This window comes from Pantherophis guttatus, chromosome 1 (genome assembly GCF_059756535.1).
Source record: "Pantherophis guttatus breed Tessera chromosome 1, ASM5975653v1, whole genome shotgun sequence".
NCBI lineage: Eukaryota > Metazoa > Chordata > Lepidosauria > Squamata > Colubridae > Pantherophis > Pantherophis guttatus.
Window position 1 is genome coordinate 47760221 of NC_142063.1, and position 27759 is coordinate 47787979.

The following is a 27759-nucleotide window of genomic DNA, read 5'->3' on the forward strand; positions in this document are numbered from 1 at the left end:
TGAGGCAATTATTAGTATAGAATAGAATTCTTTATTGGCCAAGTGTGATTGGACACACAAGGAATTTGTCTTGGTGCATACGGTCTCAGTATACATAAAAGAAGATACATTCGTCAAGAATCTAATTCAAGAAAATCTAATTCAAGAAAGAATTAGTAGTTCTAAAGTGAGTATATGTTCCTACAGTAAATTTAGCACTTCAAAGTTCATTTGAGAAAACAGCTGCTATCCAAACAGAAAGCAGATTTCTAAATATAAGATTTACAGAATTAAATTTTGTCAGCTCAGCACATTCATATGTCTGAGTCTGACATAAATGCCAGCTGGGTTCAATATGGTTGCATTATTTTCTTACCCTTCACTCAACCTCTTTTCACCCAAAATCAGCTAGCTATGCCCATTCCATCCAGCTGCAGAAGATGTAAGAGAAAAGACACAGGCCATTTAAGCTCCTTTGCCAAGAGACAAGTTTCAGTGTATTTCTTTTCTAAAGTTTAGAAAATCATATTGCCATTTTCTGTTTTATCATTTCCATTTGCTTTTCAATCATTTCCATTTGCTTATCAGTCTCTGGACAACTACATTTTAAAAAATCTATAAAGCTTTTGACTGAAAAGAGGGTAAGCAACTATTTTCTTGTGCTATCAGTAGGTGGACACTATTTTCTTTCCTTTTTTTTTTTTAATGAATTTTTATTGAATTAAGAATATATTACAATTCAAACTATACGGTTCGGCAATGTGTAGTCATATTGTATACTTACAAGTGCGGTATCTAATCAATTATCTAATTAATTATACAGTTTGTACAAAAATTCTTATGTATAAAATTGATTACTGTTTAATTAGGGTACAATAATATATAGGGTTAACTAATCGTTGTGCGTTATTCCATATGAGTATTAACTTTTGCATTTAAATTCTAACCACCTATACCACAGATCCCAGATCGTATAGAATTCTGAATCCTCCTTTCCGTTTAACACATACGTTAATCTGCACATTTCTGCGCAGTCAAGTATCTTATTGATTATCTGTTCCTCGGTTGGTCCTTTTTTCTCTTTCCAATATCTGGCATAGGAGAGTCTAGCAGCTGTGACAATATGAATAATCAAATATTTCTTGTCCTTTCCAAATGTTCGTTTTAGCACTCCCAGGAGATAGATTTCCGGGAGGAAGTTAATATCCTCCTTTAATATTTCTTGGATCCATTTTTGTATTTTTTTCCAAAACTTCCTCGCTTCCGGACACGTCCACCACATGTGATAGAAGGTACCTTGGTGGTGACTGCATTTCCAACACTTGGGGCTTGCATTTGGGTAGATCTTAGCAATTCTAGATGGTGCTAAGTACCATCTATATAGAATCTTATACTGATTCTCCTTATAGCTTGTTGCTCTCGTCAGTTTAAGATTGCTATTCCATATTTCTTCCCACTCATCAAGATTTATCTTTGATTCGATGTTTTTCCCCCAAGCGATCATTTGATCTTTTAATATTTCTCCTTCTCTGTTGTATTCGAGCAGGTAGGAGTATAATTTGGCTAATAGTTTGTTCTCACTACCTAGCCATACCTTATCCAAACGATTTGTCCCCATCTCTATTCCCTTTTCTTGTTTATCTCTACTATATCGGGATTTAATTTGTAAATACGGCCACCAATCTATATGGATCCCTTGCTCTTTTAATATCTCATTGGGTATAAGGTTACCACTGTTATCCAAGATATCTTGATAGGTGACCATTTTCTCCCTACCTAACGTATTTGAATGGGTCAGTGCCTCCATTGTGGATATCCATTTTGGGTATTTTAAATAATGTTTATGCCTGATTTCTTTCCATGTCTTCATTAATGTATCTCTAATTTTATGTTGGTGGAAACATATCCCTGTTCCTTTTCCTTTGTCCCAGAGGTAGGCATGCCAGCCTCTCAATAGGTCGTGCCCTTCCAGTTGTAAAATTCTCTTATCTCTTAATAAGGCCCACTCTCGTAGCCATACTAAGTTGGCCGCTTTGTGGTATAGTTCCCAAACTGGGAGTCCTGGACTCCCAGGTGGATACTATTTTCATAATTCGTTCAACAAAGGGTACTAGAGCAGTACTGTGTGTCATTACTGGATGCTTTCTAGACAAAAAATAGTTGCTGACGGTTCTTTGCCACAAGACCCAAGAGAAGCAGGAACAAACTCTTTGCAGCCCACCTTCAAATAGACCCATTACCACCCATGATGTCATACAGCAGCATCCATAGGGAAGTATCAAATTGATTAGCCTATTGAAAGCATTGCACTATTGTAATAGAAACCCCGTTCCTTTTATTTATATATCATAGTGTTGCATGCATGTACATAGGTACACTTGTGTGATTCTGCTTTGTCTGGTTGTGCTCTCTCCCTTCCTGATACTTAAGAGTGACTGGAAATTAAAATCTAACAACTGGCGTTCTCAAGGTCTTCACGCCCCATTTTGTGTAATGGGAACTTTATTATGGAGTCTACTTGGAGAGGGTTACCAATTACGCAATGAAACACACTGCTTGCATTTGGACTATTGTCTAAAAGGCTTGAGTGATCAGTGTATTAACCATCCCTGATATAGAACTAATATGATCATGCAAACAGCAGTTAATTCATTTTATCCTTCCAACTGCAAGAAAAAGACATCAGACAACTAGTTAACACTATGACTGTGTGATCATCCATTGTTAGTAAGTCAGAGGCCCTGTCAACTGATCCATGCTTTAAAAGATAAATGGATGAATCCTTCATCTGAATACTGCATTGCAGAGGATGCTTCTCCATTAAAATCAGACAAAACAATCCTGGTTCAGTAAACAGCAAGCTGCACCAGATGTCTGCACAGATATAAATAATGATTCAATCTGGGTGTGTAACTATTTGGAAAAGAATTCAGAAGGGTAGGCATAATTTTTTACAGTTTTTACTCCTGCAAATTTTATATTCATTTATTATAAATGTATTTTGATAAATATAGTCTTGAAAATAAACATTATGCCTCAAACTACATGCCTAGTCTTTTCTGCAATTAATAACATTACACATGACAATTTTGTCTATTGTTTCTTACAATGTTCCAGTGCCCAGTTCAAAAAAGTCTGACTTCTAAAATTTCAAGCCCATTTGCGGTAGCATCCAAATAAAAAATATTAAAAGTCTGATTTGCTAGCATTTTATTTAATTTTCAAAGTTCAGATCTCTGCACTGTTGACTAGATGAACTGCCCCGTTTGGTGCTTTGCTGCTAGTTGTTTACTCCTGGGCCCTGACCAAAGAGATGGGTTCCGTCATGTTTTCTTTCAGTTCATCAACTTCTCTCAAATATTCGCTTGTTTCAAAGTCAGCATTACATGTGGTTGAATTGCATGTTGGTGGCAATGGACATGTGTTATCTGGAGTTTCATCAGTTTTCATGGACAGGGGATTCAGCTCAATGTTCAGTAATTCCTTGATATCCTGAGAAATTGCATCCTGGTCTTCCACTCTCTGGAATTCATCATCATGTACAGTGAGGTCACTTGTTATTAAATCCACTGCATTTAACAGCTCTTCACTTTCTGACACTTTGCTCTGGGATATACTGGTAAGTTGAAGGTGCTCTGCTGATTCATTCTGTAAATGCCTATATGCATCGGACACTCCTGCAGAATTTTCCTCCCTGTTGCAACCTAAGTCTACTTTTAGAATCTCCAGCAGGTGGCGCATTTTGTTCTAAGATAGGACAAAAAGATTAAACAACAGTAATTAAAAATATGCCTTATAACAAAAATTTAGAAAATTTAAAAATCCATCAAGAAATTAATTGAACATTTTCCAGAAATCAATTAGGTTAGTCAGGAAGTAAGAGTTAATATGAAAGAAATGCTTAATTTCTTGAAGGGTATAGCAAACTTGTTGAACATTCTTAAGAATAGTATGGTTTGCTTGTTTGTTTATTCATTTATATGAAAATAAATTCAGAAAGATTGGGGAGGGGAGAGGCTGCATAAAAGACAAAGAAAGGAAAGGGAGTTCCTGCAGATTTTACTCCGCTAGTTGTTGCCTACTATAGGGGGCAATGCTCATCCCCGTTTCGAGGCCATAAGCCAGCACTGTCCAAAGATGTTTTGGGGATCATATGGCCAGCATGACCTTATGGAGCACTGTTTCCTCCCCATTAAAGTAGTTCCTATTTATCTACTCGCATTTGCATACTTTCAAATTGCCAGGCGGGCAGAAGCTAGGTGAAGACGGACACTCACCCCATCATGCAATGATCAGGTCTTCAACCTGGGCTGTCGGTTTTACAGCCGACAAGCCCAGCGTCTTAATGACTGACCCACTGCACCGCCCATAAAAGGCAAGTAATAGCTTAATTTAATTTATTAAACTAGTATGCAATCCGACATCCAGCAACTCTCAGTGGCTCCAACTATCAAAGTAAAAACACTAAAACTTATCAAAAGAAGCATAAAAAATAGCAAGGACAACAGACTGGATCATAATGAAGCAAGGACTCTTACTCTCCCTCACCGAAAGCCTTAGTTAAGGCTTTCTTTCTTTCTTTCTTTCTTTTTTTGGTAGTATTTTTTTTAAATTTTTTAAACACACAAACAAACATACAATGCATCTTTTCTGAACAGAATATTGGCCCGGTTTTAAATTTTTATACAGATTTTTGTTCATATTTAACACAATTTTATATATAATTTTTCTCATACCATTTATTCTCTCTAATTCTAAGAAACCGATATTACCCTTCATTTTGCGTAATGGTGGCTTAAGAAGAAATTTTAAATGTTTTAATTGGTTTGTATTTTTAATTTTGGGCCAAATTTATATATATTTTAATTGTTTTTTAATATTTGTATTTTATGTTTTTTAATTCTGGCTGTACACCGCCCTGAGTCCTCAGGGAGAAGGGCGGTATATAAATTTAAAATAAATAAAAAAATAAATAAATAAAATGTTAACTTCTCATCCTAATATAGTCCCTTTTTCCTCTTCCCTCCTTAAAATTTGAACCCCTAAATTTAAATTCACATAACATAATACAATCCCCAATTATTACCTTAAATTCTCTTATTCCAATCTCCAATAATTCTTTTATCAACTACTCCAAATAATACATTTCAACAATTAAACATATTCAATAAGAAATCAATTAAGTATCAATCTTACTTCAATATCTCTACTTTTAGATTCATATAATATAATACAGTTCCCAATTATTTTCTTAAATTCTCTTGTTCCAATCTCAAATAGTTTTTTCTTTATCAACTGTCCCAAGTAGTACACTTCAACATTTTTATCAAAAACCCATTAAATATATCTAGATAATTTATAATCCAATATCATTTCAACTTTCTTTTCTTATTTAATTGAATTCCAACTATATAATTAAGAATATTCCATTTGTCACAGTACCTTTCATTGGTTAAAAATATTCCAATTTTTACATTCATCATACATCCATATATTTTAAACTCACTTCATTAAAAATACAGTTCATTCCTATGTATTGACTTAAGTAATTCATTATTTAGCATTAATCCAGTTATCATAATTTCACTAATTAATTAACCATATTCCATAAAAGATCATTTAAGTATCAGTCTTACTCCAATATCCCTAAATTTATAACATAATACAGTTCTCAATTATTTTCTTAAATTCTTTTGTTCCAATCTAAAATAATTTTTTCTTTGTCAACTATTCCAAATAGTACACTTCAATATTTTTATAACATTTTTATAAGATTTTTATATTATTTTTATAGAAAACAGTTAAACATATCCAATTAATTCATAATCCAATATTATTTCAGCTTTCTGTTTTTCTTTAGTTAAATACCAAATATATAATTAAGGATATTTCATTTATTACAATCCTTCATTAATTAAAAATATTCCAATAATTCATGTATCCATATCATTTTAAAATCACTTCATTAAAAATACAATTTCATTTTTCCCTAGTATTTATTTCCTTTACCCCATATTCTCCTTCAATTTCTTTCTCTCTTTCTATTTTACTTTCTTTTTCTTTCCTTCTTCTTTTTTGTATTTTAGAATCCTGATCTCTCTTTTCCCTTTTTCTTATCTTCCCACTGTTAATCCCAGTGTAATCATTTTGTTTTTTAAGATCATAAACTCTTCTATTTTGCTGTATCTTTCCCATTATTTTCCATCCCTTTTCCCTATTTTCTCACTGATAATCCCAGTGTAATCATTTAAGTTTCTTATATTCTTTCTATTCCATCCTCTTTTCTTTTTTTTGTTTTTCCCCCTTTTTCTTTTTCTGTTTTTTCCATTGTTTAACCCAATGTAATTTTTAAAGCTCCTTTTTATTATTACTACCCATATAATAATTTAATTTTTCATAATCAATCTCCTTGTCTTTGTCTTCTTCTTTATTATCAGTCTCTTTTCCTTGCTTCTCACTAGTTGTTTCTTTGTCAGTTTGAATGTATCCTAAGTCAATTTTTTGGTCATCAAGTTTCAATTTTCCATGCAACATTGTAATTATTTCCCTTATTTCCATTTTCAATGATAAGTACATCGTTATCATTTCCTTCAGTTCCTGCGCCATTTTGTTCTTTCTAAATTGATATTGTTACGTTACAGTCCTCTTTTTTTTCTCCAAGCCACAACGCTTGTGAACAAACAAAATCTCCTTAAAATTTCTCACATGCTGTTATCTCTTTCAAAGTCCAAAGTTTTTTTTCCTTTTTCTTTTTCCAAAACAAAAGTTTGATGTTATAATGATTTTTTTTCTCCTGAAGATGGCTCTCTACAATCCACAATTACAATTTATGAGCTTAAAAGGCATCCATTTTGGTTGCAGTCCGTTTTAACAGTTCAGTTTAGAGTCATTAACCAGTCCTTTCTATTACAGGCTTTTCTTCGTTTTTTTTTTTTTTTAACTCCCTTTAAATTTTCAAAATTGAAAAAGAATTTTTTCGGGCTCTTGGTTTTTCTAATTCTTTTTTTCTTAAAGTTCTCCAAGTATTTTAAATCCAAAACAAACAAATTTCTAGTCGGGTTCTGTTACTTTATAACTTCCGCCTTAATTTTCTTCTTCTGTCCTTTCCCACGCCTATTAGCTGCTGTTCTGATGCCAGAACATTTACAATTATGTAAAAATCCTTTTTTTTCTTTTCTGCCTATGAGTTAGATATCACTCACCCGGCAGCAATATTCCACTCAATTCTCCACTCCTGCACATCGCTTAATCCGGTTGCCCCAGCTTGCTGGTGGTCGTAATGGCTGCCTCCCCCCACTGCAAAGTCAGAGAGAATTTCCTCTGACCTCCGAGGAACTTGCCTGTTCCTCTTGGTCTTCCAAGGTGCCTCTCTTTCTTCTCTGTCCCTGCAGGACAGATCTGGTCCAAAGACCCCTCTGCAGCGGTTGGTCAGCCTGGGATTTCGTGGGACTCATGAGAGCCCGCTAATCCCCAAATGTCTCGCCGTGACGCTTCTGGTCGAGTCCTAGTTAAGGCTTTCTAAACCAGAAAAGAGTGGAGGCCATTTAGATCTTTGGGGGGAACCTTATTCCAGAAATCAGATGCTGCTACAAAGAAGGGGCACTTCCAGGGTTCTGATAAGTGGCATTGTTTAATTGGAAGAAGCTGGTGTGTGTCAAATAAAGAACTCTCTAAAATCAAATCAACTGGGTAGGTACTATAGGAGACAGGCACTTCCTCAAGGCAGAATGCCATGTAGGGCTTTATAATGACCAGCACCTTGAACTGCATCTGGAAGCAAACTATCAACCAGTCCTCCATGGGCATGCCTAAGTATGAACATCATTGCTCATGCCACTGCATTCCTACCAGTTGAGGTTTCCGTGTTGTCTTAGTAGAGACTAGTCTAGACAGAGCATGTTGCAGTAATCAGACTATGAGCTGAGTAGTAATAAGTGACTGTGTGAAGCGCTCCCCATTCTAGGAAAGGGCACAACTGGTACACCAGATGGTTGTGCAAAGGTCCTCATGACCACAGCTGCCACATGCTCTTCAAGCAGCAACTGAAAGTCCAGGAAGCTTCATATACACATGACATTGATCCAAGAAATATTATTAAATGAGCAACGTATTCATACATTTATCACTTTGTATAAGTGACAAATGAAAGTAGAGTATACTTATCATATATAATCATGATACGATGGCTTATTCCACTAACCATTCAGGATTACAGTTATCAGTTTATTAACTCTGGTTTGCTTGGGCAAGATATAGTCTTGGAACCAAGTTTGATTCCTGATGACTACTTGAACTTACCCATGCTGTTAATATTTATTTATTTAATTTATTTGTCAAATATATATAGCCATCCATCTGACAAAAAATGAGTCTCGGAGGTGTATAATTATCATTGCAACAATGTGCACATATTTTGCCGCGTTCTACAGTGGTGGTGGTTTTTTTGTTTTTTGTTTTGACTTCCCAATCTAATCTACAGCTGTAAGGTGCTTGAGTGTTTGTTTCTATCAGCACTGATCAGATCTAACCATCTTTCAAGGTCAGTTGTCTCGGTTTGCAAACATGGTTCGGATGCCACAAGCCACTATCCCTGGCTGCTTCATGTATTTACTTATGGGGAGGAAGGACCAAACAGGCAATTGATAGTAATAAATGAATTAACTAAATGCTTTTTCAGAGGGTACTTTAACAAATGAGGAATCCTGCCTAATGGTTGTAAATACAAAAATATATATTTAGAAAATCAGAAACAAATATTCTTCAGCAAACACATTGATCATTTTCAGAAATAATTTTTAGTACTCTTAAAATGATCTCTCATCTATGCAGCATACCTTATTTAAATGGTTCTTGTTTAGTTCTATGTGACGTTCAAACAACCTTTCCAAAGCCCTTTAAAAAGCAAAAATATTGGAAAAGTGTTACACAGGAAAAAATTTTCAAAAGAAAATCATTAAGAATAATCAACTCCAAGATGTTAACTTATTTCTTTAAAATAGAAGCAAAATAATTCTGCCACTTAATTTTTTTTATCTTTGGTCTTCTGTTCATCAGCTGCAGCTGTCCTGCTTTCACTGTGTAGTTTATTTCATATCTTTCCTGTTCATATTTTCTCAAATCTACTCTTGAAACTACCAAATGGCCTGCCCAGATTTCAGATCCTTTTATCACCTTGTATCTTTCATTGAGTCTTCCAATCTTTCATCAAAAACATCAAACCAGCCATGCTTCTAGACTTACATTTATTTCTTTGCTGGACATGTACATGAATAGACTGGTGCTTAAGTCACACCTTCAAAACCAAAAGACTTTCCCCAACTAGACAGTTGCTAGTTACCCCTCATTTATTCTTGGATCTCTGAATGGCCTGGTCACTTTTTGTTCACTGTCTCATCTTATTCCCATCTACCCATTCATGTCACCAGTAAAATATTTTCCCCCCTCTGGACTGTATTTATTCAGAATTTTACACACTTCTCACCACAAACCCATCTCTGGTTCTTCCTTTATTTACCATTGATCAATGCTTCACTGCAAAAAAATAAAATAAAATGTAGGAACTTTAAATATATCCAACCTGTTGGAAAATAACCCAAGCTTCAGAATTTCATCTGTTATGTCCTGAATAAAATTTAAATACCTCAGTTCTTCTTCTCTAAACAGAAAAGATAAAAACTACTTTTAGTCTCGAAATGAAAACACTGAACAAGCACTTTAGCTGCTACCAACCAATTCCCATTTATGATCTCGATCATAAATACTAACATCAATAAATGAAGACAAACTAATTTGTTTGGTGGATTATTTCACCTCAAAGTCTTCTCTTAGGAATGAATTTATTCTACTTCCTACCATTGCTGATTTGTCCTCTATATATGAGCACTGTCTGCTAGTACAAATTTGTACCTTTTTATACAGGGGATCTTCCTGCCGCATTATGTATACATACATAATGAACTACCTGTACCTGGATTGCAGGATCTAAGTCTTGAATTAATTTTATTATATTTAGTTGTCAAGCTAAGCAGCATTTACTTTTTTTTTATTAAAAATGGATGGCTGAGCTGTCAGCCTTGAGCCCTGTCAGGATCGAACTCCTGGCAGTGAGCTAGCCTGCAATAATGCATTCTAAACACTGTGCCACCACGACTCATTTTAAGAGTTATCTAAAAAAAAGCAAACTAATGCAATACATATACAAACATTTAACAGAAATAAGCAATCAGCAAATCTGCTAATATGTCACTAAATTTCCTCTTATATAAACAATAGTGTTGTTAAAGAAGTTGCTTGAATGAAGAGTGTTTTGTTTTTTTTTAAAATTTGATTTATATGTCGCCCTTCTCCGAAGACTCAGGACGGCTTACAATGTGCTCAGCAATAGCCTTCATCCTTTTGTATATTTTTATACAAAGTCAGCTTATTGCCCCCACAACTGGGTCCTCAATTTACCTACCTTAGAAAGGATGGAAGGCTGAGTCAACCTTGAGCCTTGGCGAGATTCGAACCCTGCAGTAATTGCAGGCAGCTGGTCTTAATAACCAGCTTAATAACAGGGTGCCTTAAACCCCTGTACTACCAAGGCTCTTTTTAAGTTGTGTGTTAAGCAACACACAACTCTGCCATATATTCCATTGCATCAGTAAGAGCTGGAAATCTGACAATCTGCACAACTGATAGTCTGTTCAGTTAATGGATTGCTAGAGTAGAGTAGAATAGAATGGAATGGAACGGAATGGAATTGATAGGATAGATAGGATAGGATAGGATAGGATAACAGAGTTGGCAGGGACCTTAAAAGTCTTCTAGTCCAACCCCCTGCTTAGGCAGGAAACCCTACCTAAACCACTTCAGACAAATGGTTATCTAACATCTTCTTAAAAACTTCCAATGTTGGAGCATTCACAACTTCTGGGGGCAAGTTGTTTCACTGATTAATTGTTCTGTCAGGAAATTTCTCCTTAATTCTAAGTTGCTTCTCTCCTTAAATTGGCTTTAATGTTTTTGAAACACCCCCCCCCCCCCCCCCCCCAGAATGCTTACTTTGAACTTCAGATTTGCTGGGAATAGAAAAGGTTTGGGAAAACAGATAATGATTTTACATGAATTGATTAGGAGACTGATCTTTTAGTTGGGACACAAAATGTTTGGGGGAAAAGTGTATGAGCAATCTATCTCATAGGTCATAATTGATCCCATAGCGACCTATGAGATGCAATGAAGTTTATGTTGCATCCCTTTTGTTTCAGTGTAATATTGTTCTCAACAACATTAAGTGTAAGATCTGTAACTGCCACTAAGTATGACAGACAGGCAGAAGACTAGCAGAGCATATTTGCCAAAATAAGTTCCTTAATTTTAGAGCACATGGATAGATTCAGTCATAGTTTCAATTGGGAAATGGATAGCATCCTAGATCAAGCTAAATCCAAAAAAATATTAAAGAATGCTAAATGCTTGGTATTCAGACAAGTCAGAAAAAATATGACCAGAATATCTCCTTGCTAGCAATCAATGCCCGGATAAGCAGTATTAACACCAGCCCAACAATCAAACAGTAAACAAGTTTAATCAAGGAGCTATCAAAACAACATCATTAACACTGACAAAGAAAGCCATTTTATATATAATCAGGGAGCAAACCCCATTCCCTTCTAGTACTGAAGATGTTATCTAGTCTGGTAATGAAACATCTGCAAACAACAATGAAGGTCAGAGAACACCAAGGACTCAATTTCTCGTATCTTGCTTGTAGGTTTTCCTACTTATTTAGCCCATAAATAAGCAACATATCCCTTTCTTTCCTCCCTTGCATTCTCATGACATTTTCATATAAATAGGAAGGGAACTGTTTCATATAGCATTTCATGGATTTTCCATAATGTAGTTTTGGGCCCCAATGCTAGAAAGTAAATAAAAGAAATGCAGAAGAAATGGAAGTAATTTTGATTTAAATCCATTAACCAAACCAGGTTGTGGTGTCTTGTGTCCTTAAACATATGAATGTTGTGGTTATATCAGATTGTTCAATATGGTTATATGTGTCAAAATGATATTAAGGGGTGGGATAGGGGAAGGAAAGAAACAGGATCAATGATATAAAAATAATCCGGTAATTTTTCATTGTGCAACAATTTAGCAACTAATGTACATGGGTCCAATTGTAATTACCTCACTTAAAATGTCAACTTCATTAATGTTTTGCATTTATGTAACATAGAAATTAATGAGTTACTTACTCAGCTTGGATTTTCCTCATGGTTGGGGACTCAACAGAACATGGAGAAATTGCTCTAAGCCATAAGGAGGAAGGAACAGTGCAAATCAGACCCAGAAGGCAGAATACTATGAAAATGTACATTGTTTCATATAAGGCTATGCTCAATTTGATTGCTATGTCTAAAGGAGGAAAGTGCACAGTGTGATCATTCTTATTTTTGAATTTTATTCCCCAATGAAGGCGAGGGAGTAAATAAAATCATGTAACCACTTTTAGAATTATTAAATGGATATTACCCAGTAACTCTCACTGTGGTGTGAAAGAGGGAGAGAAAATAATATATTTTATTTTAATATAAAATGAACTGTTAATCAAACTTAAACCTGTCAATCTACATAGTGGGCAAAGACAAGTAAATTGCAGGAAACTCAAACCCTGGGCAACCAGTCAGGAGCAGGAAGATGTTTATTTTTTTCTCATGAGTTGTTAAAAAAGGAGAGAGGAACATTTTGCCCTTGCAATTTTATCTTTGTCTTCTATCCCAATAGGATAGATTCTGGGCAATGAACAAGTAAACAACAATAAAACCACAAAACGTAAGAAATAAAACAGTCAACAAAAAGTAACCCTGCAAATAACAGAACATTCCAGAGTATTCTTACTGCATGCAAACAGATAGTAGGGTCAATGTATCTCTGGTGGAGAAGTTTTCGAAACGGTGTGGATTGCTACTAAGAAGGTTTGCTGTTTTCTCCATTGCCCTCTGCATTTCTCAGCATCCCTTCTAGAATTTTGTTGGGGATGGGCAAGTTGGTGCTTACTGAATCTCCGTGCTTTACATATGGTATATAGGTTTTAAAGATGATAACCAGCATTCTGAATTGGGCCCAGTGTCTTCCTAGCAATCAGTGCTGCAATCTGCCGTCTTTGTCTCAGCCTGAGGTGCCATTATTCTGAATTTTGGCTTTACACAAATATATTTACCCATCTTTCACCTGAAGTAAACACCTGTTCATTGATGGTGGGTTAATCATCCAGTTACATCCAAGAAAGATTTTATCACATTCTCATGATTTACTAATTCATTATTTATTAATCAAAATAAATATTGTGGTTCAAACAAATATTTCATCTTTCACATTAGATCTTTACCTTATTTGCTCTCCTTCTGAAATTTTGTTTGAAGGGAAAAATAGGTTTAGAACTTCATACAGTTCTAAACCTCACAAAATTCATCATTCTGGACTTCTGGAAAGTCACAGGGTGTGTCAAAAAAAGAGGAAAAAGATCCAAATACTGCTTACCTTGGAGAGGATAACCGAGAAATAGTTTTCATTTCATCAGACTTCTGTTCATTAGAAAACCTGGGATCTTCCACCTGTAAAGAACACATCTCTGTTATTGATACAAAATTCATTTGTACAGGTAGTCCTCGACTTGAGCCCAATTTTTCTGTTGTTAAGCAAGACATTTCTCAAGCCATTTGTTAACCTTTTAGGAACTGCTGAAAAGACTATAATGTAGACAGGAGATATCATATCCTTCCCCCTCTGTTGAGAGAGGGCTGCTCAGTTTTAACATAGATGGCCTCTTTAACTCCTCTTTCAAACCAATGGTCCTCTCTGTTCAGAATGTGAACTTTGCTGTCTTCAAAAGTGTGACCTTTGTCTTTCAAATGCAATGGACTGCTGAATCTTGTCCTGATGGATAGGAGAACATATCAGCAGTTCCAAGAACCCATTCCATACTCATTTGCACTCTAATTCAGGTGACCCAAGGGTACAGATAAACCCCCAAGTTGCCTCAACAACTCTCAGAGAGCTAAAGACTGACCTACAGAGTGCTAACAACCAGATAACTCCAAGGAGTATATATTCCATTCCCCACCATTCAATCAGTACTGAAGAAACATCTTGGATGAGAAGCAAAACACCTTCAAGAAAACAAAGGAAGTCCAGTTGCCTTTTGAAAAGCACCTTTCAGACCAGAATGTGAGAGGAAATTTGAATGCCTGTGAGTAATGGGAGAACCTCTAGTTGGGTGGGGTGGGTGGATGGGTGGTGTTGAAACTATTACTGGCTGTTCCAGCCATCCAAACCACCAAACAATTCTGATCTATTGCTATGCAATCCACTACCTTTTGGCCACACTTTCATGAAGGTTAAGTCACCAATGAATGGAATTCAATTTAACACATCTATTTGTTTTTAACATGGTGACCAGCTTGTTATGCAAACCTTTTTTTAGACAAAAATGCAGGAAATTAAAAAAAAGAATATAAAATAGTAATGTAAACATGGCTATTACTACTATATTATTAAACTAAAAGTGCATTAAAATGTTTTCATTAAAATAGAATTGGATAAATGTAATCTTGCTGGAACACTGCTGAGAAGACCTAGTTACACAGTCAGCAAATTCTATAAATCCTAACAGAAAGCCAGCAAGCAACATCCTAATGATAAACATAAACATATAGGCAGATTATTAAATATTTAAAAGATTAGAAACAACACTCTGAACTAAGCTGGAAACCCAAGGACAATAAGTTAAACTATGAGGGTATAATGATTTATCCTTTTGCCACAATTGAAGTGGCCTCATTCTTCATCAATTGAAGTGTTCTAGTTATGGTTCTAGTTATATAATTCCATTGTAATAATTAGCAAAGGAAAAGGCATGACATTAATTTATCTTAATAAGGTTGAAACTAATGTACCAAACCAAAGTGAAATAAAAGGCACTTCTGCTAGAGCATCCATTGTGTTTCTAGAGAAAACATCAAATCCAAAAAAACATCCAAGCCACAAATGAGACCTTTTAGTAGGTCAGGGCAACCACTTTCAATATGGAATGTAACCAGGGGTGAAATCCAGCAGGTTCTGACAGGTTCGGGAGAATCGGTAGCAGAAATTTTGAGTAGTTCGGAGAACCAGCAAATACCACCTCTGGATGGCCCCAGAGTGGGGTGGGAATGGAGATTTTGCAATATCCTTCCCCCGGGAGTAGGGAGGGAATGGGGATTTTGCAGTATCTTTCCCCTGGAGTGGGGTGGCAATGGAGATTTTGCAGTATCCTTCCCCTGCCACACCCACCAACCCACGCCCACCAAGCCACACCACACCACACCCACCAAGCCACGCCCACAGAACCGGTAGTAAAAAAAATTGGATTTCACCACTGAATGTAACCAATTACCCAGAGCAACAGACTTCTTTTTATGAATGGCCTGGTGACTAGAGCAGAAACAAACACAAACAGATCATTTGAATTACCTCCTTCGTGATTGTCTGAAAACTAGGCAAATTCTTTTTTTCAGCTGCTTCAGGCTCGGCTTGAAAACTACAAAATACAATGATCTTATGTCATTTTTGCAGAAACAATACTTCATATACTATTTTGAGTATCTATGGGGCAGAGCATATTACTATCTGGGTTCAAAAAATGATGATCAGAGTGTTAATGCTTATAGATGCTATACCCATTGTTTGTGGCTATTCATGAGGTGGCAGACAAATGGCCCACGGGAAGGAAAACTATACAAGGAACTGATAATCCATCTGCTTGTATAAATCTTTTTTAATAAAGAAACCGCGATAAAGATATAAAAGATGTGGAATATTAATAATATCTATAGATTAACTATGGCACCTCTGAATTAAGAGTATTCCCAAAAGGCCTAAGTCTTCTAATCATGCCACAATCATTTCCTTGCTTGGCATTAAATACAGTGATGAAGGGACTCTTAATTTGCTATAGAATCCCAGTTCTAAAGAAGACAGTGAATTGTTAACACTTAATAAACCTTTAGCATGAGAAAAATAAGTATTATATTCGGAAGAGATTTAATTAAGGCAGAAGACATCTATTCTGTATTATTTATATCTTTGAATAAGATGCTTACTGTCTTGCAACTGTGCTGCCTTTTAATATCCTCTATTAATATAAATGGAAATGAAGTAAAATATATGGGAGATCTGTGTTTGGCACCTAAATTACATGTATTAATGAATATAATTCTGTTAATATTTATGGCACTATACTGTACACAACACAAAATATAGATACCTTCCTGTTGGAGCTTCTAGTATCAAATCCAATTTTTTGTTGAACTTTAGCTGTACATATACTAATAAATTCAAATTGAAATATACTACTTGCAATTAAAATTGTAAATATGACTTTCAAGACAAGAATCAGGGCAGTCCTAACAATATTGGCCTTGATTTTTCAGGAGCTTGGTTCAAATGTCTTTTAAACATAAATTCAAAAGTGATTTTGATTAGATTACATTATCTGTGTCTCAGTTTATTATCCTGTTTCTTTTATTATGAACACTCCAACCCCTTTTGCCAGAGCCAAGTAATTTCTGCTTACTACTCTGGAATAAAACTTACTACCGTTGCTGTATTTCCACGTCAGAAAATAGATAAATCTGGTAGAACCTTATTAAGCAATATAAAAAAGTTCATAAATATGCTTGGATACAGACTTGCTGGAGGGCATGGAACAACTATTTTCTCCTAATTATTAATTCCTCTTTTTCTATGTCATTTCCCTTGCTATTCCAGAGTTTTGGGGAATCCTCTGAATAAGTCCTGGAGGTGATGCCATCATCCTACAGAAAATTCCCAATGGAAATCATGATTCCATTTGCAAATGGAGGAAGCTTTTCCATTTGTAGATTTTAGCATCCAGCCCAATCACCCCTGCATATTCTATGAAAAATAAAATTAAGCAGGATCAAATTATTCATATAGATATGAATCTACAATATGACAATGGGACATCTCTGCAAATGAAAATACACCAACAAGCTGTGCACAATAACTAAAATACAGGTGATGAGCAGACACATGGGCTCCTAATACCTACAATGGCTCTTTGGAAATATAATTTTCCATGAAGGTGGACTTATGTCATTCGAAAGGGGTGTTTTTTTAAAAAGAGAAGAATGAAAAGAAGCAAATATGAGATCTTTGTTAATTGTTTGTTGCTTCATTTTTAATTTTACATGTTTATACTGTGGTAATAGTCACAGGATGAAGTGTCTTGATGTACTACTATAGGACATTTTTCATCCATCTACTACTTAGCGATGTTACACACACACACACACACACACACACACGTTACTGCCCACCCATTAAGTTAAGCTTTCCATTGTTAAATATGAACATGAAGCAGCAATTCAATGCACCACAGAGGAGGTTCGTGCAATGCCTATAATACGACTTCCTTAAGAAAGTTCTTCACCTGCTTATTTCAGTTTGTGTTTCTGCTTCTATCTGTTGCCTTAGATTCTCCCTTACTTTCCGTCTCGCTGGGGTGTAATATCTGTACTGTGAAAGAAAGGATTTTGCGTCCGACTTTAAAGTCCTTGGAGTGAACGGCTGCTGACCATTGGTAAAATGTTGGGAATGCTTATCCAGGAGATCCCCACTGCATGCTCTGGAGTCGGGAGTTTGGGCTTTTGAAGAATGCTTGCTTGCTGTAGTGTCAGAAGAACTGCAGGAAACTCTAGAATGTAATTTTTGTAGGCTTGAAATGCTGGAATCTGAGCTTTCAATTGATAAGCTGGAGATTTTTGGACCAACTTTTTTGTTATTTTTTTCTTTCCTTTGAAAGATTGTGCTTTGCTTCTCTGGAGTCGATAGGGGGTCTGACCCATACTTCTGTGCACATGGTGCCCTTACGAGTTCCTTGTCGGCTGGTTCTGATGAATCCTGTGTTGGGGTGGGCTGGAAAGACATAAAAACCACAGGCCATTTGATTGGTCTCTTTTCATGAAAAGCAGACAAACAATAAATACCAAATGAATACTATTCTCTGCCATTTGTTTGCCTCATAATGAAGTGCTTATAAAAAAAATACAGAGATATTGATTGGACTCTGTTTAGGCTGAGACATTCCCTTTGGCCCCACAAACTGACAAAAGACTTTCTACCTCGGGGGCTTTGGACTTGCCAGGTTGATTGTTCTTTTGCCCTGGGATATAGCTCGGTATTTCGTTTCCTTTTTGCTGAAATAAAACGTCAGTGAAAAGAAAAAAAACCCCATCCAAGCACCCGTCACACAGCAGTATAAACCAATGGAATTAATATTAAAATGACAAGTTGGTTTCTGTGCTATCCCCATAATTGTTTCAATTATTCAAATATCTGCTTTTGCAAACAGCACTTGATCTTCTGTTTGTTTTATTTCATAATTTCCATAAAGTTTCTCCATTGGTTGGTTATGCCCTTATTTGTCAACCAGCCTGGGGTCTACTGTAACTGTTGTGGAATTTCCTTCCAGATTTGATAAAGGCACAGCCAGATAGAATTGCGCGGAAGTATTCTTTTATTTGCAACCAAGGGCCAATAATCTCTTACAGCCCATGAATAAAAAGACAGAAACTCATAAAATGGCTTCTCTATCTATCCTGCAGAGGAGGAAGGTCCACTGGGGATGGCATCAAAAAGCTGTACACCACAGCAAGAACATGACAATGGAACTGAGGACAGGCACAAGAGAAAGGTCAGCTAGGGGCAGTTGTAGTGGTGGCGGCAGCAGGGACCAATTGTAAATGCACTGGTGCCCTCCCTCACATTTTTATCATGTGACCATGAGGGCACTGTATGGTTATAAATTTGAGGAGTGGTTCATTTTTCTCTGCTGCTGTAACTTCAAATGACTGCTGAATGAATGGATGTTGAGCAAGGACTACCTGTACAATTACATTTTCCTCTGGTCTAACTCAGCCTTGAAAATGGATTCGGAAGATATTTTTAAAAACACAAAGAAACTATTGAAAATATTGAAGAGAAATCAAAATTCAAAACAGCCAGTAGAAGGGTGTTTTGAATTTTGATTTCTCTTCAATATTTTCTTTGTGTTTTTAAAAACATCTTCAGAGTCCATTTTTTTCATCAGAAGGGGAAAAAGTTTAAGATTATAAACTACGTGTACTCTGGGCATTATAAAGTCAGCATTGTCTTGCTGAATAACTAACCCAGGCAGCATATAAAGCAAAAAGTAATTCTGCACAGAAATATAGCTATTAAGTTATTCTTTGAACCATGTAGTGTTATGCAAAGCATTAAGACTGAGATGTCATGAGCAAAAGAAATTAAAGCTCGGAGACGAAAGAAAATGTAACTAAATCTAATATATGCCAATGCTATTCATTATAGATTTCCATATTTTCTATCCTTGAAAACCAGTTTTCTATGCATTTGTTTTTTAAGCTGCTGTATTGCTATTCTAAAGCAAAACCAAAAATTACATTCAATTGCCAGTTAATAAAACACTGTAAGAAGCCGTATAAAGTTAAAGATACAAGAACCACTCTTTAGCAGTTCTTTTCCTTGACATCATTGATTTTTATGTATTCATTTACAACCCAGCATGCCACTGAGGAAAGGCATTACAAAAGGTGGCTGCAGATAAAACTAGCAACTCAGCAGACTTGAAGCTTTTGACAGACTATGAAATGGAAACAAAGTCATATAAATTCTCCAAAGCAATAAACCTGAACAAGGCACTTTTGCTATTCCCAGGGATTCTTTGTAGTGCTTATAATGTATATCAGAGTATGAACCAGGAGAAAGATATACATGGAACAATTAACCTTCAACAATACACATGTATATGTGTATTTCACACAAATTCCCAAAGCAGCGGAGGTGCTATTAAATAACCCTGACAGCTCAAAACAAATGGCAAAGCTTTTTAGTTTTGACTTTCTGCTGAAACACTGAAATAAAATCATGAAAAATACTGCTGTCTGCACAAAATTTATTTATTTATTAATCAAATTGATATAGCCACCCATCTCACCAAAGGCAACTCTGGGTGATGCCACAAACAGATAAAATCACATAGGAAAACAACAATATAAAATATATAAAAAATCACTTTAAAAGATAAGTATTATAATAACAGATATATGCAGTATGTCTTACTGAAGACACTGAGCTTGTCGATCAGAAAGGTCGGCAGTTTGGCGGTTCGAATCCCTAGTACAGGTCTCCTGATGAGCAGGGGGTTGGACTAGATGACCTCCAAGGTCCCTTCCAACTCTGTTACTGTTACTGAAGAATCTTGTAACACCTATTTAATTTTGGTGAATCAGAATATGCCAAGGACACACGGTTTTTTTTTTTTAATTATTGCAAATTGTTTGCCTGTAGTATGCCTAAGAATTCAAGACAGGAATCAAAATACGAACATCAGGAAAATTCAGTTAAATCTGTAGCACATCTGTGCATTTTGACTCAAATGTTAGTGTTGTTACATAATGCTAAACATTGTCATAAGAAGGTTAAGTTGCTCATTTCTTTTCTCTTGTGTAGCCACAAAGAAAAGATGATAGCTTTTGTTTCTATTTTAGATTAATCCCAGTTTATCATATTACATCAGTTCAACTAAATGGTAGTTAATGTTAAACATATTTGGTGAAAAAGCCAGCATCAAACTACAGAAGTGTTGATCCAGAAAACTATATTTCTCTATGTATGATTAAGAAATGAAGTAATATTGACATAACCTAAGATCACACATTTCCATCCACTGCATGTTCATAATACTCTATAAAGCAGGGGTCTCCAAGCTTGGCCACTTTAAGACTTGTGGACTTGAACTCCCAGAATTCCCCACCAACATGTTGGCTGGGGAATTCTGGGAGTTGAAGTTCACAAGTCTTAAAGTGGCCAAGCTTGGAGACCTCTGCTATAAAGCACATCCATATATTGTAGCAATTATTTTACAATATTTTATTCTTTATGATCCATTTCATAGTCCCAGTACCCAAAATATCATTAACAGCCCTTATAAAGACGAATGTAATCTCTTTCTGTCTTATCTATTTTAACAGCTGTCTACTTAAAATAAAATGCTTTTGTTTTTCAAAGATAATGTACAACACAATGAACATTTTTGAAAAATACTCCTGCAGTCCACATTTCATTTTCTATAGGACTCTGCAGCATTAATGTATATATATTTTATGATTGTGAGCAAATTATTAAAAGGAGAGCATACTGGAAGGAAAAGAAATAAATTGAAATTCAATGACAAATTCAATGATGCTAAAAATGGAATATTTAATAGAAAATCAAATAACAGAATAACTTAAAATTAAAGTTTATAATAAGGGAAAATATAAACAACTACAGTATTTGTATGATACAAGCAGGCTTTACTAAGTAATAAAATCTATACCTTCCATAGGTATATGGACTATTTTTGGTTCTGTCACTGAATATGAACAAAAGATCACTACAAACGTCTTTCTTCAATTTCTAGGTCTGAGCTGGAGGAGAACGACAAAGGTGTGTACTGTAATAACAACATATCTAATAAAAAAGCTGACTAGCTCTGAATTGTTGGTAGTAATATATATTGGAAGACTTTTATAAGAACAAGAACTGGAGAAAGCATTGGCCAGACCTGCTTCTGAAGAGACAAGCTCTACCATCAATCATGGCAGAAACACACTCCATAGCTCCTGACTTGGCATTCATGAATTTTGACACAATAAGGAAACTTGGCCACCCATCTTGCAATTTAATTTCTTTTGTCTATCCCATATGAAAATACTGACTGCCTTTTTCTGGTGAAAAGGTTCTTGGCATTACAGGTGAAAATTAGATATCGCTACAAAGGAAGAAAAAGCCAAATCAAGGAAGAATTAACACAGATTACATTACACAGAAATACAGGTAGTCCTCAATTTACAACAGTTTGTTTAGTGACCGTTAAAAGTTATAGTGGTGCTGAAAAAAGTGACTTTTGACCATTTTTCATACTTATGACAACTGCAGTATCCCCTTGGTTACATGATCAAAATTTGGATGCACGGCAACTGGTTCACAATTATGATGGTTGCAGTGTCCAAGGCTCACCTTTTGCGACCTTCTAATAAGCAAAGTCAATGGGGAAGCCAGATTCACTTAACAACCATGTTACTAACTTAATAACTGCAATGATTCACTTAACAACTGGGACCTAATGGAGCAAAACTTAACAAATGTCTCACTTAGGAACATTAATTTTGGGCTCAATTGTAGTCATATGTTGACGACTACCTATGCCACCAAATTGAGAAATAGCCCAGTAAGTATTCAACAGTGCAAATAAAAAAAAAAAAGGAAAAGGAAACCAACAAAAAAAAAAAGTCTCTTTCCTACCACACTATGATACTCACAAAGTTGTAAGTACCTTTTAATGAAGAACAAGTTTATTACCATGAGAAAGGAAGATTCTACTTCTCAAAAGGAGGTTGCCCACCTCTGTATCACCCAACAAAGAGTTTTTAAAGTTCTAGTTGCCATCAGCCATGAAATACTGGAAGGAATAGAAAGGAAAGACCAAACAAAAATCACTTTTCAGAGATCATTTCAAGCTCTACAATCAATCTCTTTAAATAGTCTGTCTGCTAGGAATCTTACACATCAGAAAGCTGTAACAAATCTGTTAAGCAAGCCTATGCTATCACCCCAAGCATAGAGAGCTGGATACATCTCACTTTTTGCCTAGTTTCATAGGCAAAGGGTTTAAAAGAATCTGCCTTCTTTTTCTTAAGATATATAATGTACAGATTTTTTTTAAGGTGGCAGAAATACAGCAGTTTCCCTTCTAGAATATTTAAAGACATTCCAGTCCAGCCCGTGATTCAGTCACACGCTTCTCACTTGCTGAAGGCTACAGCCTTCTGCCGAAACAGGATAATACAGAAACTAGTGCTTCAATTTAAGGAGAATGCAACCATCTTTTTCTTTCCCCCAATGGCTCATTTTATGCTCCGTTAATAGATCTTCAGAACAGATTCTGGATTTTAAAACAACAAGCCTCCTCACCAACATCTTTTATCCCTCAGCTGGCTCTAACTGACTACAACGGAGAGGAGAATGTAACTGCTCCACTTACTTGTTTAATGCAGTTCCAAGAAGAGGAAATTACCCCTGTGGGCTGAAATCATTAGAATTGAAGTACGGTATTCCTCAAAGAACTATATTCCTCAAAGGCAAGAATTTCTTTCACCTCTGATATTGACTCTAATTTGGATTCTATTATCCAAACAAGCTTGTCAAGAAAAAAAAAATGAAATACCATACCACCTATTTAGATTATACTTCAGATTTTATTTTCAATTTAAAAAGAGACTGACAACCTGATCAATCTACTTACTATTCACACATTACCACTCTCAGAATTTGATGAATTTGTTAGTCATGAAATCATAATAAAGGGATCATCAGACACTCAGAAGCCCCTTATGGATGATCCAGAAGAGAGTGAACCTTCAACTTCAAGTGCTGCATTACAAAGGTAGAAGATACATCATAGTAGTCCCTAAGAGAGCTAGAATTCTCCTCTTGCATCTCCTACAACTTCATATGTTTCATAACTATATTCATCATCAGCTTGTTGTAAAAAACCTGGCTTCCAACTGATTGGGCACTTAGTGGATATAAAGCTTACTTCCTAATGCTGTAGCTGGGAAAGATAGAGGTAGACCTAAAGGTGGCTTAGATATATTGATCAGCTTTCTATGGCAAATAGCCAGATGCACACTCTGGCACCAGCTTGTATCTCACATAGCTTAACATCCTGAATCAGGAAGGACCTGGATCTCAGTTCAATGTCATGTTTTCCCTTCAGCACTTCTGGGTGAAAGATATATCTATTATGTCCCCAAGACTCAGGACAAGTCAAAACTATCCAACATGTTCTTCTGCATTGCCTGTTTTATATAGAACCTGAAAATGCTTTCATTTCCCCACTCCTGACTTTCCCCAATCAACAATATTAGCAATCTCTACTTTCCGGTAATGGACATCAATCCTGAAATAACGTTTAAGATTGTCAGGTTTTTTATAGCAGCAAGCAAAACCAGGCAAGGCATAATTAAGAGCAACTGAACCTGTCTGAGACAGCCCAAAATGGTTCAAGCTCTGCATTAACTGCTAGTAGCTTTTTAACTTCTTTTTTTTATGCTTTGGTGCATACATGTCATGTCAGATATTTTATTGTATTCTCGGGTTCAAAAGGGATTTGTAATATAAGTTTATAATCCACAAATTCCTTTGGAATAATGTTATTGATTTATCTACCATTTTTAAAATTTGTATTTTATGTTGCTCAGGGGTGAAATGCTCCCGGTTCGGACCAGATCGCTCGATCCAGTAGCGATGGCAGCGGGTAGTTCGGAGAACCGGTAGTAAAAATCCTTGTGCCCCCCCCATGCCCAGCTGAGCCGCGAGATCATCAGAGGCTGTTTTTTTTTACTTTTAAAAGCATTTTTTCTATAACCTCTTCAGCCGAAAAAATGCTTTTAAAAGTAAAAAAAAAAAAAAAAAAGCCTCTGATGATCATGCGGCTCAGCTGGGATCGTCAGAGGCTTCTAAAAGCATTTTTTCTGCAACCTCTTTGGCCGAAGAGGTTGTAGAAAAAATGCTTTTAAAAGTAAAAAAAAAAAAAAGTTGGCCACGCCCACCCAATCACATTATCCTCCCCACCAAGCCACGCCCACAGTACCGGTAGTAACAAATTTTAGATTTCACCCCTGATGTTGCTATTTTAAAATTACTATAGACAGGTTTGCTAATTTTAATTTCTTATCTCTTTTGTGATTTGTATGAAGCCTGAGCTATCTTCTTAGCATTTTTTGATTTAATATTGTCTTTTAGCTTAAATTCTTTGTTTGTATGTACCTTTTCTATTACTTTAATACAGTTTAGTTTTGGATGTTTGAACACCAATTCTCCTGCACTGGTAAATGACCACAATAAAACTATTTACTACTCTTACGTTAGTTTTAACTAACAAGAACAAAGGTTTTTAGCATAGAAGCTTTTTCCATTTTCTATGTATTGCTCCTCTTATTTTTGAATGTTCTGGATGTTCTTGAAAACCATTGTCTTCTTTCTTTCCGCTTGTTAATGACCACAATAAAGTTATTTGAATTTATTTATTTCTCCATACTGTGTTTCCCTGAAAATAAGACCCTGTCTTATATTTTTTTGAACCCCGAAATAAGCACTTGGCCTTATTTTCGAGGAGGCCTTATTATTTTGGGATGTGTGGAGCAAGATGGGGCTCCTTTTGCTGTCTTATTTCCAGCTCTGTGTTTAAATATTTTCAGGGAGGGCTTATTTTCGGGTGGAGCCTTATTTACTGCATGTGCTCAAAAGCCCGATTGGGCTTATTATCAGGGGATATCTTATGTTCGGGGAAACAGGATACATATCATGGCATCATGCACCAAGTTTGACAATAGAAGGGCCCTTCAACTCTGAGTACAAATATTCTCCCTTATTGATTTGACAATAGAGTATTTCCAGATTAGGGATCCTCAACATTGCCATTGCAGAGTGTAACTTGGGCCAGTTGCAGCTCTAGAGCAATTGGGCTATTCATAAGAACATCAATCACATATCTTAAAAAGAAGAGTTGAGACTAAGTCTAATAATCCTATTCTCCATTACCAATAAGTTTACCACCGAAGAGAAGGAGCACAACTTGTTAGCTTTTCTATCCAACAGGATGAATACATCCTGTTGGATGATACTATGGGCCAATTATCCATATTATAGGAGATAACTGATTAGCATTTAGAGACAATCAGAACCAGGATAATGTTTGACAGCTATGATTTGAAAGCCATTTTCTGTTAGGTTTGGTCTTACCTGGCATATTCCTTTTAAAATTTTGAAAAAAAGTTTCACCAATAGATACATATTGCAAATCCTACATTAGCATGATAAAATCAGTAGTGATTTTATTCAACAATCCGAAATGACAAAAACTTTGATGAATGACAATAATGGTAACCAAATGAGTCTCAGATATTTAACTTGACATTTCTTCCTTTTATTTCAAAATATAACAAAACAAAGCAAAAACAACAGCATATTGTATTACCCATCACCACCAGTCATGAATAACTTTTCTAAATAGGGTGATTATCTGGGAAACTTATCATGAACTGTCAGCTACCAAGCAGTCATGCAAGAATTGGCCAACTAATGATCAACATTATATAGCAGCTTGAAGCCAAATATGCTGTTATGCATATTTTAAAATGAAAATGAATCCCCTCATTTACAGTACTCTCCCTGTTTCTGCTACGCAAATAATATTCTAGCTGTCTATTAGAGATCATTCTCCTAACTAGTGCTATTCTATGCAGTGCTAGTCAACAACTGGTCTATTTGAGCAATTTATTTCTCCATTCAATTTCTTTCTTTTTCTATATAGCTGGGAAGATACATGAATATAAACAACTAACTTTCATTTATAATCTAAACCTGTCTTCTCCAACCAAGTTATACTTAGGACCATAATTTTAAGATTTAATAATACTGACGGAGAAATTTGGAAGATGGAATTTCAGCACATTTTAGAGGAAACAGATTGGAGAAAGGATGAAGTACATAATATTTACAAAAATTAGGACACAAATAAAAGAAAGCTATTTCTTTTTTTGTTTCAGATTACAATAAGTAGCAATCATGTGCAAGTAGTTCTCAAATTTCAACGGTTTGTTCAGTCACCATTCCAAGTTAAGGGGGTGCTGAATGAATGGTACTTATACCTGATCCCAGAAATTATGGCCACTGCAGCACCTCCACAGTGATATGCTTGGCAGCCCACCTGCACTTACAACGAGAAGAGGTGTCAACTCCCTCCCACTTGCCTATCTCCCCTCCATCTCTCTCTTTTGGCCACCCTGCATAGTGACACTCATCAGCAACGGTAGTGGCACTGAGGCTGAAATAGAGACCAGGGAAGTTCAGCAGCCTCAGCCAGATGCTAACACTCCCAGACCTCTACTTCAGCCCCAGCATTGCTACCATAGAGTTCAGTCTCAAGCCCCACACCATAGCTCAAAGCCTCTGCTGAACTCTGCTTGCCCTGCCATCCTTGCTGCCCTATGCTTCACTCACCCTTCTGCACTTGCTGCCCTGAAAAGCAGATACTGGCTATGTCAGGACACCTTCCTGAGACTGCTCATGCTGTTCTCCAAACTGCACAAGCCATTCTCATGATACTGCAGTGTAATTTCTCAAACTTTCTGAAGCATTGCGAGAGTGGCCCTATGCAAGGCAGTTTGGCATGCCTTGTCAACAGGAGGAGGGAGAAGGCAAAGGTCAGATGACAGCAGTAGAAGCGGCAGGGCCAGCTTCTAATTCAAGGATTATAGGTATTTATAGCAAGCCTATCTCTAAATGCAGGTAAATTGAAAACAGGCATTATAGGCTTATTTTGCTAGAGAGTTATCACACGTGATTTAAAATTTTGAGTGTGTGTGTGTGTGTAGGATATTCCTTACTGATGCTAGACAAAAATGGAAGGATGGATTAAATTTCAGCTTTCTCATTCTGAAGCAGATGAATGGTAAGGAGAAAATCATATAGAACAAACTCTAGTTGCAGTCTGTAAAACCTTTTAATTATTATTCTCCCCTCCAGCAGATGAAAAAGATAGCAGAAGTAGAATTAAATAAAGGTGAAATATCTTGTAAACAGGCGTGAATCTTGTATAAAATTGTATAGAACATTTACACTCCCCCC

General features: G+C 36.0%; 1 protein-coding gene across 8 annotated transcripts in view; it reads right to left on the reverse strand.

Moving 5' to 3' along the window:
• Window positions 1-3174: 3174 nt before the first annotated feature.
• SPATA7 (spermatogenesis associated 7) overlaps window positions 3175-27759 on the reverse strand; it is a 40251-nt gene continuing 15666 nt past the window's right edge. For 6 of the 8 annotated variants that reach the window (XM_034418280.3, XM_034418279.3, XM_087873146.1 and 3 more), the window contains 7 exons: window positions 17456-17940; window positions 15475-15541; window positions 13504-13577; window positions 12219-12272; window positions 9557-9634; window positions 8814-8871; window positions 3175-3726 (listed from right to left, as the gene is read on the reverse strand). In XM_034418280.3, coding sequence (XP_034274171.2) covers window positions 3268-3726; window positions 8814-8871; window positions 9557-9634; window positions 12219-12272; window positions 13504-13577; window positions 15475-15541; window positions 17456-17940 — 1275 coding nt within the window. In that variant the 3' untranslated portion in view covers window positions 3175-3267. The remainder of the gene's footprint in view (window positions 3727-8813; window positions 8872-9556; window positions 9635-12218; window positions 12273-13503; window positions 13578-15474; window positions 15542-17455; window positions 17941-27759) is intronic. The other 2 variants (XM_034418281.3, XM_087873149.1) reach the window with 1 other exon arrangement.